Source organism: Folsomia candida, unplaced genomic scaffold (assembly GCF_002217175.1).
Source record: "Folsomia candida strain VU population unplaced genomic scaffold, ASM221717v1 Fcan01_Sc025, whole genome shotgun sequence".
In the NCBI taxonomy this organism is placed as follows: domain Eukaryota; kingdom Metazoa; phylum Arthropoda; class Collembola; order Entomobryomorpha; family Isotomidae; genus Folsomia; species Folsomia candida.
Genome location: NW_019091217.1, coordinates 1321635 through 1334525, shown reverse-complemented (window position 1 = coordinate 1334525; position 12891 = coordinate 1321635). Strand labels below are relative to the sequence as shown.

General features: G+C 41.5%; 3 protein-coding genes across 6 annotated transcripts; 2 read left to right on the top strand and 1 right to left on the bottom strand.

Annotated features, from left to right (window-relative positions):
- Positions 1–213: 213 nt before the first annotated feature.
- On the top strand, positions 214–6772 carry LOC110859227. Of its 2 annotated transcripts, none has more exons than XM_022108114.2 (8): positions 214–370; positions 448–570; positions 657–4782; positions 4900–5065; positions 5163–5406; positions 5490–5664; positions 5756–5902; positions 5981–6772. In XM_022108114.2, the coding sequence occupies exons 3-8, from the start codon at positions 658–660 to the stop codon at positions 6152–6154; spliced, it is 5031 nt and encodes a 1676-aa protein (XP_021963806.1). In that variant the 5' UTR covers positions 214–370; positions 448–570; position 657; the 3' UTR covers positions 6155–6772. The 2 variants fall into 2 exon arrangements, with proteins under 2 accessions (XP_021963806.1, XP_021963805.1); XM_022108113.2 differs by having other exon boundaries at positions 654–4782.
- Positions 6773–7193: 421 nt separating this feature from the next.
- Positions 7194–8633, top strand: LOC110859232 (diphthine methyl ester synthase). The gene is made up of 5 exons (XM_022108123.2): positions 7194–7458; positions 7588–7702; positions 7832–8071; positions 8172–8303; positions 8401–8633. Exons 1-5 carry the CDS (start codon positions 7321–7323, stop codon positions 8625–8627), a joined length of 852 nt encoding a protein of 283 aa, XP_021963815.1. The 5' UTR covers positions 7194–7320; the 3' UTR covers positions 8628–8633.
- Positions 8634–12699, bottom strand: LOC110859228 (E3 ubiquitin-protein ligase synoviolin A). 3 transcript variants are annotated; one of them, XM_035859403.1, is made up of 13 exons: positions 12498–12699; positions 12382–12412; positions 12031–12236; positions 11849–11941; positions 11603–11755; positions 11481–11529; positions 11167–11397; positions 10981–11080; positions 10427–10890; positions 10039–10335; positions 9742–9922; positions 9302–9630; positions 8634–9153 (listed from the first exon to the last, which is right to left on the bottom strand). In XM_035859403.1, the coding sequence occupies exons 3-13, from the start codon at positions 12175–12177 to the stop codon at positions 9122–9124; spliced, it is 2076 nt and encodes a 691-aa protein (XP_035715296.1). In that variant the 5' UTR covers positions 12178–12236; positions 12382–12412; positions 12498–12699; the 3' UTR covers positions 8634–9121. The 3 variants fall into 3 exon arrangements, with proteins under 3 accessions (XP_035715296.1, XP_035715297.1, XP_035715295.1); XM_035859404.1 differs by having other exon boundaries at positions 12031–12230; XM_035859402.1 differs by having other exon boundaries at positions 12031–12412.
- Positions 12700–12891: the final 192 nt, after the last annotated feature.

Genomic DNA, 12891 nt, shown 5'->3' with positions numbered 1-12891 from the left:
ATGACATTTTAAAAACATTGATTTTTCCAACTTGGAACAATCAATGCTGCCATCTTCTTCAGGGAGCGATGTTGAAATTGATATCAAATTACTGTCATTAAATAAATGGTGTTTTTATCGATTATGACTTAATATGACATAATTTTGGTCATATATAGCAATTCTGAAGGAAAGTGGCGCCGTCGGATGTCACCAAACTGTGATGAAGGAACTCACATCATGAAGGGGTGAGTTGGGATCGGAGCCGGAGGAGCGGACTTCATCTGCTCGTTGTTGATGTTTGGGTCCCCTTCACCGTGTCACTTTTTAAATCCCATCATTCACCGGCCCCCTCCAAACATTCTTGGCCACGGTCATCCCATCTCTCGCGGTACAAATCCATGCATTTATTACCACCAGGGAACGACGGGGTGTTATTTTAATAAGTACGTAATTCTGATTTTCCAGGGGGAGAGACATGAAGAGATCTGTGTGGAAAATAGAAAAAAACAAAGAGTAGATGACACTCAAAGTAATTTAGAAATATTATAAAAAGGCGGGGAAGTGACACTACAGAAAGTCGCAAGAAAGGTAATTGTATTAAAGGTAGTGATATGTATCAGGATGTATGTATACACATTATTATTTTGTATAACTTCTGAAAATTTGATTAGAAGGATGCGACGGATCCCTCAATTTGACGGTGGATACGATCAGGACGACGACTACGCAGAAGAGGAGGAGGAAGGATCTGTGTCGTCGTCCGACTATTCTTCCGCGGACAGAACAGAATCAGAGGACGACGAGGAGGAGAAAAATGTGAGGACTGGAAAGAGAAATTCACAACGTCTTCGACAATACATCGAAATGAGTGTACACCACGAGAAGGAAGACACAAACAATGAGCAAGCAACCAGACGCAAAAGTCCTCAACAGCACACAATAAAAGAAAAAACAAAGAAGAGTACAAATCCCCAAGAAACATTTTATACTTCACAACAATTAGAAGTAATGGCTGAGAAGGAGAAACCGAAGCGGAAGCGAGGTCGACCGCCCAAGGAAAATAAAGATACTACTTTAGTCCCTTCTAAAATTCATAGGGGCAGAGGGCGACCACCAACAGTGAAAAAGGGGGCAACAGGGACAACAAAGTCACAAGAGATAACTAAATCACCAACAATACATCAGAATTTACTACTTCCGCCGCCGGCCCCGAATCATCATCGCCATCGCCATTATGATTCCAACTCTTCCATGTCAATTGCTACCTGCCTCAAGTGCAGGAAACCGTTTGAAACTGGAGATGCTCTAAAAAACCATGCCTTTTGGTGTGATAACTCTACAAGAATGACGAGGAGCAAGAGGACAGGGTCAACCTCGTCATCCTCATCTCTAAGTGTAAAAAGAGTGTCAAAACCAAACAAGGAGCCAAAATCGAAGAACGATAAACCCGATACCGGTACGTCAGTCGTGGTGACAAAACATCGGGGTCGGCCGTCAAAGGTGAACTTGGATAATGTGGTGTCGAAAGCAGGCCTATATGAACAAGGGAAACAACTACCTGATCTAAGCAATAAACCAATGATACGCACCCATATTGTCGACGTTGAAGCCAAAGTTAGTTTGGTGACGACTCGGGTTGGACACGATTTGAATGGAGGAAGTAATTTATCAGTAGAACTGAAAGAAACTGAAACTAGTATCGCTGATGACGATGACGACCCAGTTGTTTGCCCCAAGTGTCATGCGAGGTACCGTAAATTAGTCAGCCTCCAGAACCATATGCCCACTTGCGTCGGAAGTGAAAGTAGTGAAGAGGAGGGAGAAGAACCAGAGAGTGATGATGACAGCTGTAATGCGGTACTTGAGCAGAAGTTTGAAAATAATTCCGCTAAGGTTGAAGAAACTGGTGAAACAGAAACCCCGATGGAAAGACTATCACACCCTCTTCGTCTGGTGTTACCACCTGCACCTGTAACATTAGATGGAAGGGAAAATAGGCCGTCGCCGCAGATAAGATATGAGCATCAGTCACCTTGTCAGGATACAAACACGTTTCGAATTCAGAATGGAATTCAACAACAGAAAACTGGGGAGCCCTACGAGTCAACCCCAGTTTTACCACCTCTTCCTCACCAAACAATACCCTTACAAGACCACGTGTACCCACCACTTAATCTCCCTCAGTACGACGGCACTCAACAATACCAGCGTGTGGAACAACAACAAACGCAGCAGCAGCAACATTCCTCTCCTCAAATCCAACTTCAGCAACATGAGATGAGCACGATCCTTCAAGATACAGTCACAGGTCAATTGTTTCGTGTCAACATTCCAATTCCTTTTCACCAAACTCATCAACCTGTCACCTTTACCTTTCCCCAGCACCAGTTGCAGGGACAACAAGTCAACGTCCAACAGAGTCATGGGGGTCATCATCCAGCTCCCCAACCGTCAGCAGCCGCTGAGGTGACGGCAAGTATGTCTCAAATTGACCTACAACAACAGCTACTTCATCATAGTCGTAATATTGATGCCATGATTCAACCACCACTAACGGTAGTCCCCTCAAACAGTGTAGCTTCTCCTCACTACCCTCTCCAATTCCAAAACTCGACCCAACAATTGAACTCTTTCCAAATTAAAACAACTCAACAACCACAAGTAATGTCACCTCCTCTACCTAGCCACCAAATTCTACATCCAAGCATTCCACCCCACACCTCTCAATCCCAGGGCATGGATTATCACAACCCTCAACATAAGGGTCATCGCTCGCATTCCTCAACTATTGCGGGAACCTTCCCCTTCGTCCAACGAGAACGACCCTGTTCACAACAGAATCATAATGAGTATATCCCAAAGCAACAACCACAAATATCAGCACAATTCCAACAACATCCGCTTGGTCAGTTACATGGTTCTTCCAATAACACTGATGAATTTGTTTCAGTATCCGCTCAACCATTGTTCCAGTCATGTTCTTCTTCTCCAAGTTCTAGTTCCGTGGCTTGTTTGTCTGGGGCAGTTGAGCCGAACATTGGAGTTTTATCATCATCTAGCCCCCTTTATGTGGCCCCCAGATCACTCCAGTACCACGACGCTGAACCACGTTTGCCCCACCCACACCTACCCCAACATCAGCACCCACCACAGCTTAGTCTCAACCAACAGTTACAATTGGCACAACAAAATGCTTTTCATCGGACGCAGGTACAACAACTGTACCACAATGAACTTGTTCAAAAGCATCTCAATCTGAAGTCGATTGGTCAGCCGTCGTCCCAGTCGTCGCCGCCCTCTTCGCCCAACGTTTTTCTACCCTCTCAACAACAACCTCTCCAGCTAAGTTATCAGAAGAATCAACAACAGCAACCTTCTGTACCCACCCATTCAAACCAACTGGAACAAAATGGTTCTATCCTCTCACCATCAGTGGCCAGTGAGTTGCAATACCCCTCATTCAGGACTACCTCACCCACCTTCTCGACGAGGCAAAGCAGCCAAATTACTGAAAACCATGAAAAAATTGCCCAGCCCCAACTCCTCAACGCATCCCAAGTTCAAGTGCATCACCATCAAACGGCTGCACTATTACACCATCAACAGCAGCAAGTCCAACAAAACGCAATGTTGGAATCCTTGCAGAGGCAGATTCAACTGCAAACCATGGGTCAGTGCATAGGCCCACAAGTTTCCCATCATGACCTATCCGCTTCGCCGCAGCTCAATCCACCCAGCCAAGTCACCACCATGGCCTTCCAACTGCAACAATTTCCATCGGGCGGAATCGTGCTCCAACCACAGCTGCCTCACCACCACGGGATGGAAAAGTATAGAAAGGTCCTCCCTGCTACTTCGTCCCATGTTCCTAGACCTATCGAGCCTAAACCAGCCCCACAGGTGGTGGAAGAGGCCACAACTTGTTCCCAAAGCAAGCTCGGCAGTGTCAAATCTCAGCTGGCGAATATGATTTTGGAGAAGAGTCAGAATCAATTTCTTCGCAAAAATCAATCTGAAGTCCATCTTAGTGGCTTCCAGGATCAGCATTTGAAACAAATTCCACCCAATCTGCGCAAGAATCCCATTTTGACAGCAGTGGTTCGTCCCATGGAACATCCTCTCCAAAAATTATCTCATCAAATTTCTCAGATTGAGTCGACCTTCAACAGTTTGAGTGGAGGTACTGTCAGTACCTTTGCATCTCAATCTGTTGACACGCTTCAAGGATTCTTAAATCCGAATAATAATACTCACCACACTGCCACCCCCACGACTACCACCTTTAATAACACTCCCCCTTGTGGCACACTTGGGATTCAGAAGGAAGATACAGAGGGAACTTTGGAACCAGCAGCCCGTCTACACCACTCATGGGATAACGGCCAAGGTGCAGTTCATCGTCCGCGACAGAAAAAGAAGGCCAACACCGCCGCCCTTGCAACCTCACACTCCTCGCCGGCCAAATGTGCCACGAGTCCTCCTAAACCTATACAGCTCACTCTCAAACGGAATGAACGGGGAGGTTCCTATTCAGTGAAGCACATTAGTGAGACGAGCAAGTCGGAGGCCAAGTCCAAGTTCAAGAGTTTGAAGATTACGGCCCGCATCACTTCCGGGGAGTTGGAAGGGACAATGACGAATGTGGTGGTAGAGCCCAAGATTCACATCATTCCCACACCAGACCCGGATGGGGACGAACTGGACTCGAATCTTACCATTCCTGAGGGTGGGGAAGGATCAAGTTCCGTCATTCCGAGTATTCCTGTAGACTTTGCAGTGCACGAGGACACGCCCAAATTGGTAAATGTTGAAACAAAAACTCTTTCGTGTGGTCTAGCACACACCATTCTTAATTAATTATTGTGAGAAACAGGTTTCTGAATAAGCTGCTTATTGATAATTATATCTGGGTTGCAGGCCTACCGAGCTGTCGTCGTGTACGAAGTGTCGCATGGGAGCACCGTCATATTCCGATCGAGCGACGTGAGGACCATATGGTGCCAAATTTTTGAAACGGCACAAGGCACTCGGCTCAAGAGGAACCTTCCACCCCTCTCGTATCCTGCAACCACAGTGCCTTTGGGTACTTTCTTCTCCATGCTCATACGCATTCTAAACTCAATTTGTACATTATATTTAAATCCATTTAATCGATATAATAATTTCCTAATTGCTTTCAGTTCATACGTTTAATATGCTCGGCCTCACCCATCGTGCCGTTCAGTTCTTGTTGAACCACTTGCCCCAACCGGATAAGGAGACACCATTCAAGGAGCTCCCGCTCAGGAAAGAGATTCAGTGTGACAATGAGAGTGGGTTTGAGTCGGGTTGTGCCCGGACAGAGGGGTACACGGGACGAAAACCCTTTGACATGTTTGGCTGGTTGGCTTCTAAACACAGAAAACCGTTGGAAAAGATGCCCTCGTAAGTTTCCCAACATGGAAAAGTATCTAGAAAATGTTCCCAGTCATTTTTTTAAATACACTCCTCTCTTGGTTTGTAAATAGGATGGGGGAGGAGATTTGGAAGCCTATCGGCATCCCATTGATACAACGATACCGAAATTTAAAGGAGCGGACAGAAAAAACATTGGTGGTGATGTGGTCCATAATTCATGGGAGGGGACTCTACACGCGGAGGGACATTGACAGGGGGGACATAATTATTGAATATGCTGGAGAGGTATGCACACACACACACCTTGGGTGATTTGGTTAACGATACAATTTAATTGTGGTGAACGTTCTTAACGATATTTGTATGGATGTGCTAGGTCATTCGCTCCCCAGTGTGCGATCAGAGGGAAAAGTTTTATGAAACCAAGGGGATTGGATGTTACATGTTCCGGATCGATGATGAACACATTATTGATGCAACTATGAAAGGAAATGCTGCCCGATTTATTAACCATTCATGCGAAGTAAGTGCTTGGTGGTACTAAAATCCAATTATCCAATATGTATTGTAGCTAGACTAATTGGAGGGATTTCACTTTCAGCCAAACTGCGAGTCTAAACCTCTTCGGATGTCCGGGGCCGAACGTATTGTGATTTTAGCGCTTCGTAAAATATTTAGTGGGGAGGAACTCACGTATGACTACAAGTTTGAAAAGGAAGAGAACAAAATACCTTGCGCGTGTGGTTCCAGAAAGTGTAGAAAGTATCTCAATTAAGGATAAATAATTTGTAATTATTATTATTCCCAAAAGAATACTGACACCATGTGTTCCAAAACATGATCTAACTTGTCTTTCTGTAATATACTTAACTCCTATTTTATTAGGTATGGTAAATATCTATGATGCGATTACGATGCGATTACGATAATTATTATATCAGTGTTTTTTGTTGCAATGCATAATTTCACTCATCATCACGATTTACTATCAATAAGAATGAATTTTTAAACTTCATGACCAACATTTTACTAACTTTTTATACGATGATTATATACAGGCTGTGATATAACAAATGTAAGAGTTTATTTATATGGCTGTCTACATTATTTTATTTTATACTACGTTTTTCACTAGTTAGATAGAACATCTAAATATTTAATTTTTATTGAATATTAAATCATACTTAGTATTTCGCGTTCAGTTCCATAGGATAATATTTGTAAAAGAGTCGGAGAATGACGAGCAAGAACAAATATTTATATTACAGATTCAATCTGAAGATACAATGTATCTACAGGTTAAACTTATATGTGATGATTTGACCCTTCGGAGCAATTCTATACCCCTCTCTCAGCATGAAATAAATGTATTAAATAAACGAATTAAAATCAACTCTGTGTAAAAATATCCCCCGTGGACGGGGGATATTTCTGATGGATAATTATACAACGTTCGCCTCGTCTAATCTTATGCTGTAATAGTACATTACTATTAGTAATATCATAGTTGTTGGTGCAAAAGTCGTCGGTTGAGAAATCAGTCCGAAACATAACTTGTCAGATTAGTAGAATGCGGAAAACACCATGTTTCAGATTGATCGTCAAATCAAATCACACAAAAAAAATGTATCCGACAACTTGTGTTCCAATTGGTTTTGAAGGCGACAACTTCTGTTTCCGACTGGTTCCTCAACGAACAACTTTTGCACCAACAGCGATGATATGCATATCATAAATAAAAATAAATTGACCTATCCTGTTTTATACACACATGGGGCAAGTGGAATCTAAACTGGATACGATTTTTTGAGGGAATCAAGCAACCGTTAATTTCAGATTGCAGTCTGTGTGCACATTGCATAATGCAATTTGCATTGCTTATCCTGCATTATCTACTTGGATTTCATATTTCCATATTATAATATTATTCATTGTCCTGAAATGTTGTATTTGATAGGACTAGGTCTTGGTGATCCTTCTGACATCACGGTCAAGGGTTTGGAAATGGTTCGAAGCTGTGAGCACGTGTATTTAGAGTCATACACGTCCATCATGACTTCAACCTCTTTGTCGGACATGGTGAGTTTGTTGTTGAAAGAATGTTAATAGCCTAGTCAAGTAATCAGTATGTTATATATACTTAACTTAAGATGATTATTATATAGCGAGCGAGTACTATACTAATTGACATTACTGATATCTGCGTAGGAGTCCTTCTTTCAAAAGAAGTTGATCATTGCAGATCGTGACCTCGTGGAGCAGGGGGCTGACCAAATCTTAGAGCATGCAAAGACGGGAAATGCGGCATTCTTAGTGATTGGAGGTGAGATTGAGAATGAGAACTGTTAAACTTTTTTAAAATTAGATACGTGTCATGTAAATATGATACTTGCTAAGCGGTTAAATGTACCACAGACTGGTTATGTGTATTATTGTATTGTTCCTGTTCCAGACCCGTTCGGAGCCACGACCCACACGGACCTCGTTCTGCGAGCTAGAGAGCTCAGCATTCCCACCCAAATCGTGCACAACGCCTCTATTCTTAATGCTGTTGGTGCAACTGGGCTGCAACTTTATTCCTTTGGGGAAACCGTTTCAATCCCTTTTTGGACGGATACGTGGAAACCTGATAGTTTCTTTGACAAGATTTGTCAGAATAAGGCCAGAGGGTTGCACACGCTCTGCCTTTTAGGTAATTAAAGCTTCGATGAGCCTGAAAAATCTCTATGACCATTGATAATTTTATTTAAATATGCCCATATAGTGATACTGGATATGCTGTTTGTTTACAGATATTAAAGTCAAGGAACCCAATTTAGATGCGATGATGCGAGGAAAAGTCGTGTTCGAACCTCCACGTTTTATGACGGTGGCTCAAGCTGTAAACCAACTTTTACAAATTATTAACGCACAAACAACTGATGGTATTTCAAAATCTTTCCAGAGATTATATTCACAAGCGTACTATATAATCGTCGAATATTCTAATATAAGTGCATTTTTGTTGGCTGTTCGGTCTAGATTGTCCCGTAACAAATGGTGACGTTTGTCTGGGCGTGGCTCGAGTTGGTTCCCCCACTCAACACATTGTTGCATGTCCCATTGATCAAATGGTTAACCAAGATCTGGGACCTCCCCTCCATTCTCTTGTTATCCCTGGCAAGTTGCATCCCCTTGAATCCGACTATATTGCAGAATTCATACCAAGGAACACTGTTGAAAATAAAACGGAAGCAGTTGTATTATGAAAAATATCCCGAAATTTATTATTATTTTTATTGTTACATATTACGCATACTTATGTATTCCTAGTACACCTTATGCTGCAATTACATACTTACAATCATATATCTTTATTAGACACATTAATATTTACATACTTTAGGGAATGAGTTTATAGCGATACGTACAAGATTATCAAGCTCTCTCTCTCTCCCTGAAAATTTAACACGTGCAATCAATGATAATCGCCTGGCTTGCAAATATTAATCGCACAGTTGACAGTATTATTATATCCAGCTCATGTACATACACATCTCAGCCTGTTTGTATAGCTGATTCGTACCTAAGATTAGGTACTTTGTCAGACTCCACTTTGAGCGACAATATGAGAAGCTAGGATAGTAACAAAGATAACAATAATTTCACTTGATTACTTGCAAATACTTTAGAGAGGGTATACAGTTAATAGTGGGTTCCTAATGGAGAACGCCACTCAGCACTAGGGCTTTGCGGAACCGATCTATGGAGTAGAATTGTGCAAGGGCTGGATATCTAAGGATATATAAGGATATATATATTAAGTATAATAATTAATGGGTCAAAGACAAAGAGGTACATGAATTTCTCAATAACACACAGATGAATAATTATTATCGATCAACGTGTGGTTTGGAGTTTTTACTTCACAATTACTCATCACCTCCTATTTGACCAGAAGCTTGCGTTTGATTCGTGGTCGTGGTAAATCGTTGCAGTCTTCGTTTTCTTAGTTCGTCCTGCTCAGAAAGAGGAACTGAAGATGAGGAGGAGGTCGACGTTTCTGTGGTAGGGAGACTAGAAGTGGCATCTGTTGTACTAGCCTCTTTAAACTTTTCACTTGAGGATGACTCCGCTTGAGAGACTACTACTGGCGCTGCTGGAGATTTGGTTTGTGAGCTCGACTGGAAGGCGGAGGAGGTCCCACTGAAGCCTGGTCCTTCGGGGGAGGGGACAGATGTGGACGATTGGGTGGGTGGTGATGTCGCCAAGCTAAAGAAATATTAAATATTGCAATAAAAACTGCCATAAAGTAATCAGTTCAAAGCAGATTCGGATTAAGTATATGTATTAACATGTAGGAGCGGTTTGTCGTCGACTTACTTGAGATGGGACATAATAGCACTATATTGTTGCATCTGAACAACTGCAGAGTCTAAAAGAATTTGAACATTTCTTAAACATCGTAGTCGAGCTTCTATATTTTCTCTGGTCACTCCTTCCATCCTAGCAAGGTCGTCATCACTAAGTCCAGTAGTTTGCAAAAGTGGTGGGGGTGGTGGTACTATAACCATTAAAATACACAATCTTACTATATATTTAGCAACGCTTCTTATAGCCAATTGTTATCAGGTGATATCAGGCCGATACAAAATAAGAATTAAGCTATATCAGACCTACCCAGTGGGATGTAAGGCATGGGAGGAAAGGTAAATGGGGTTGATGGTCCTCCAGCAGTCATGAAATCACCAAAAGATTCACCCGTTGGTCGGAAGGCAAATGGTGGAGGAGCCATTGCGGCAAAAGCATTATTCCAAGGTATTTGTGGCCCCCTCGCTCCTAATGTAGGGTCAACTCCCTGCTGCTGCCTCTGCTGCGCGTCTCCACCACCAGCTGCAGGTTGTTGTGGAAGGTCATTTTGCTCACCAGCTCCTCCTCCCCGTGTGGGCGGCATCGGTTGCTGCTGTGGAGCCCCAGCTGTGTAGTCATTTATATTCATTAGTTTATCATTCACAATTTACGCCACCACCAGACCAAATACAAGGAGGTTCTGAATTTAAACTCAAACCTTGTTGTTGTTGTTGTTGAGGAATCCATTGTTGTGGAAAGCCACCCCATATTCCGAAAGGTTGTGCTGCTTGTTGTTGTTGTTGTTGTTGTTGTTGCTGCTGCTGCTGTCCTCCGCGAAACATTCCTTGTCCTCCAAATGCAGGGAACTGATTGATGAAGGCATTGAAATTTCCACCTTGGATCCCAGCAGCACCCCCAGTTGGTTGAGCAGGAACTCGTAGTACATTTAGACGACATGTTGGACACGTTTGTTGTCTTTGAAACCAGGATCGGAGACAGGACACGTGGAAAATATGATTACAAGGAAGCTTTTTCGCCCCTCCGGTCATCTCCTCGCGACAAATGATACAAACATTGTCAGTTGCGGCAAGTTCTTCCTGGGTCACATCGGGGTACAAGTTATTCATATTGTTTATAGCACGCCTTGACATGATGACATCGTTGACAGCTTTCTTAAACGCTCTGAGTGAGGAAAACACGTTAACATTAATTAGCCATCATTAGTTAACTAGTAAAAAATTGATTGCACATAATAATTCAACTTTAATTTACCGTAATGCCAAATAGGTTGGTCGAAGAGCAAATAGAGGTAACGTATACACTCGAACCATAATCATTACAAATACGACGTACAATATAACTTTAAACAGACCTAAATGGAAAAAAATAATTCGTCCGGTCAATAAATAGGCACTAAGGATTTATACAATTGTTGCAAACATTCTAGTGTGTACATACCGATGATAACTTCGGTGTGTAAAACAAAAACAGCTTTATTCTCCCATGGGGTGTCGTTCTGCATGTCAATAACATGAAACACATACTTGGCCACCGTGTTAAGGACAATCGTCGTAAGGATAGCATACTCAAATCCAAACACTAACTGGACAGAGGCCCCCTTTGTAATGGTGGATTGATAAGCCACATTCACAAAGTAGACATCCATCAGGAGTAGTATTGAAAGTAAACCTGTATTAAATAATATAATAATATAAAACAACTTGATAAAATCTACGTATAGATGCTACGCAATGATTGTCAATTGAACTAACTCAAAACTCGAACATGAAACACCCAAGTGATGACTGGACTTCTTTCCATCTGCACCAAAATTAAAAATAAACTTTACCCGTTTATAATATTCACTTTGTTTAGCTGATAAAGAATATCGTACATAGTCGACTCGTTCTTCCGCTAACCAATGGAAGGATTTCAGAAAAAGGAGTAGAGTGAAAAGTGCAAGGAATTTTGGACTGAAATCATCTCGAAAAACAGTGAATGCTAAACAAGTTTCGGTCACGGCGTACCACGATCTTTCTACCAAATGCTGTTAGGAAAATAATAAAAAATATAAGTTAAATAATTAGTTAAACAGTCGTAATACAAACTCATATATTTAATATTTGGGGAACAACTTCACCTCAAATTCTGCAGCTCTCAACTGACCAAAGAACAATTTCCTGAACAGTTTTCCCAAAATGACCACAAACAAAAGAGCTTGTCCATACATTACCTAGTAGTACAAAATACTCAAATTAAAAACAATTGATTCAAAACCAGTTTGTTGATTTTGAATTAGCTATAAAATATTGGGAGACTCACAACCATGCTGGGTTTGGACTTTGTAATGTAGACCACAGTGGGATAAAACTGTTTCTTTTGATAAAATGCATTTCCAATAACCACCGCAGTTGCGAGAGCACACCCCACAATCCAAATACTCCATCGTGCCCACCACATCCTTAACATTGTCCGGATAAAGAATCAAGGAATTCGCTGGGCTTGCTGTTCACTAAACTAATCTTCACCTCAAGGAATAATAAATAATACATCCACGATAATTAATCAATCTTCCTTTTGCCTCCAATGCAATCCAATGTATAACAACGTCAGCAGTAGTGCAACTACTGCTAATTAGTAAATTACTAAACAATTACTCCCAGTACAACCTACCGTTGGGAGAAAGACGTTGACAACCAGAACGCTGAAATCAAATAAGAATTTTTACGAATTAAAAAAATTCCAGGATGAAAAGCAATAGTAAATATCTCCAATGTTGTAGTATTTACTTGAATTCACTTTTGGTTTACATCAAGCATAGTGAATTGTATTTATTTACAATTTCAAAACCTAACGTACTGAACGAATTGGCGATTTTATTTGTGCACAGAGAATATGATGGATTAGATTTGTCCACGTATACTTGCTTGATAATACAGCTCTGCAGAATTCACTTTTCCCAAACCGTCTCAATTTTTTAGCAACAGAAAACTAGGCACGCACACGTTCACGTTTTGCTCAAAGTATTTAAATTAGCATAATAAGCCACTACTTGACTACTATCGAACTTTCAACACATTTTTAGGTATTTACCTAAAAACATTGCCATCACAAATCATTGAGGTATGAAATTGGCAAACGAGTGTGGCCAAAATGGATTTTGTGGAATTTTCAAAAAGTCTC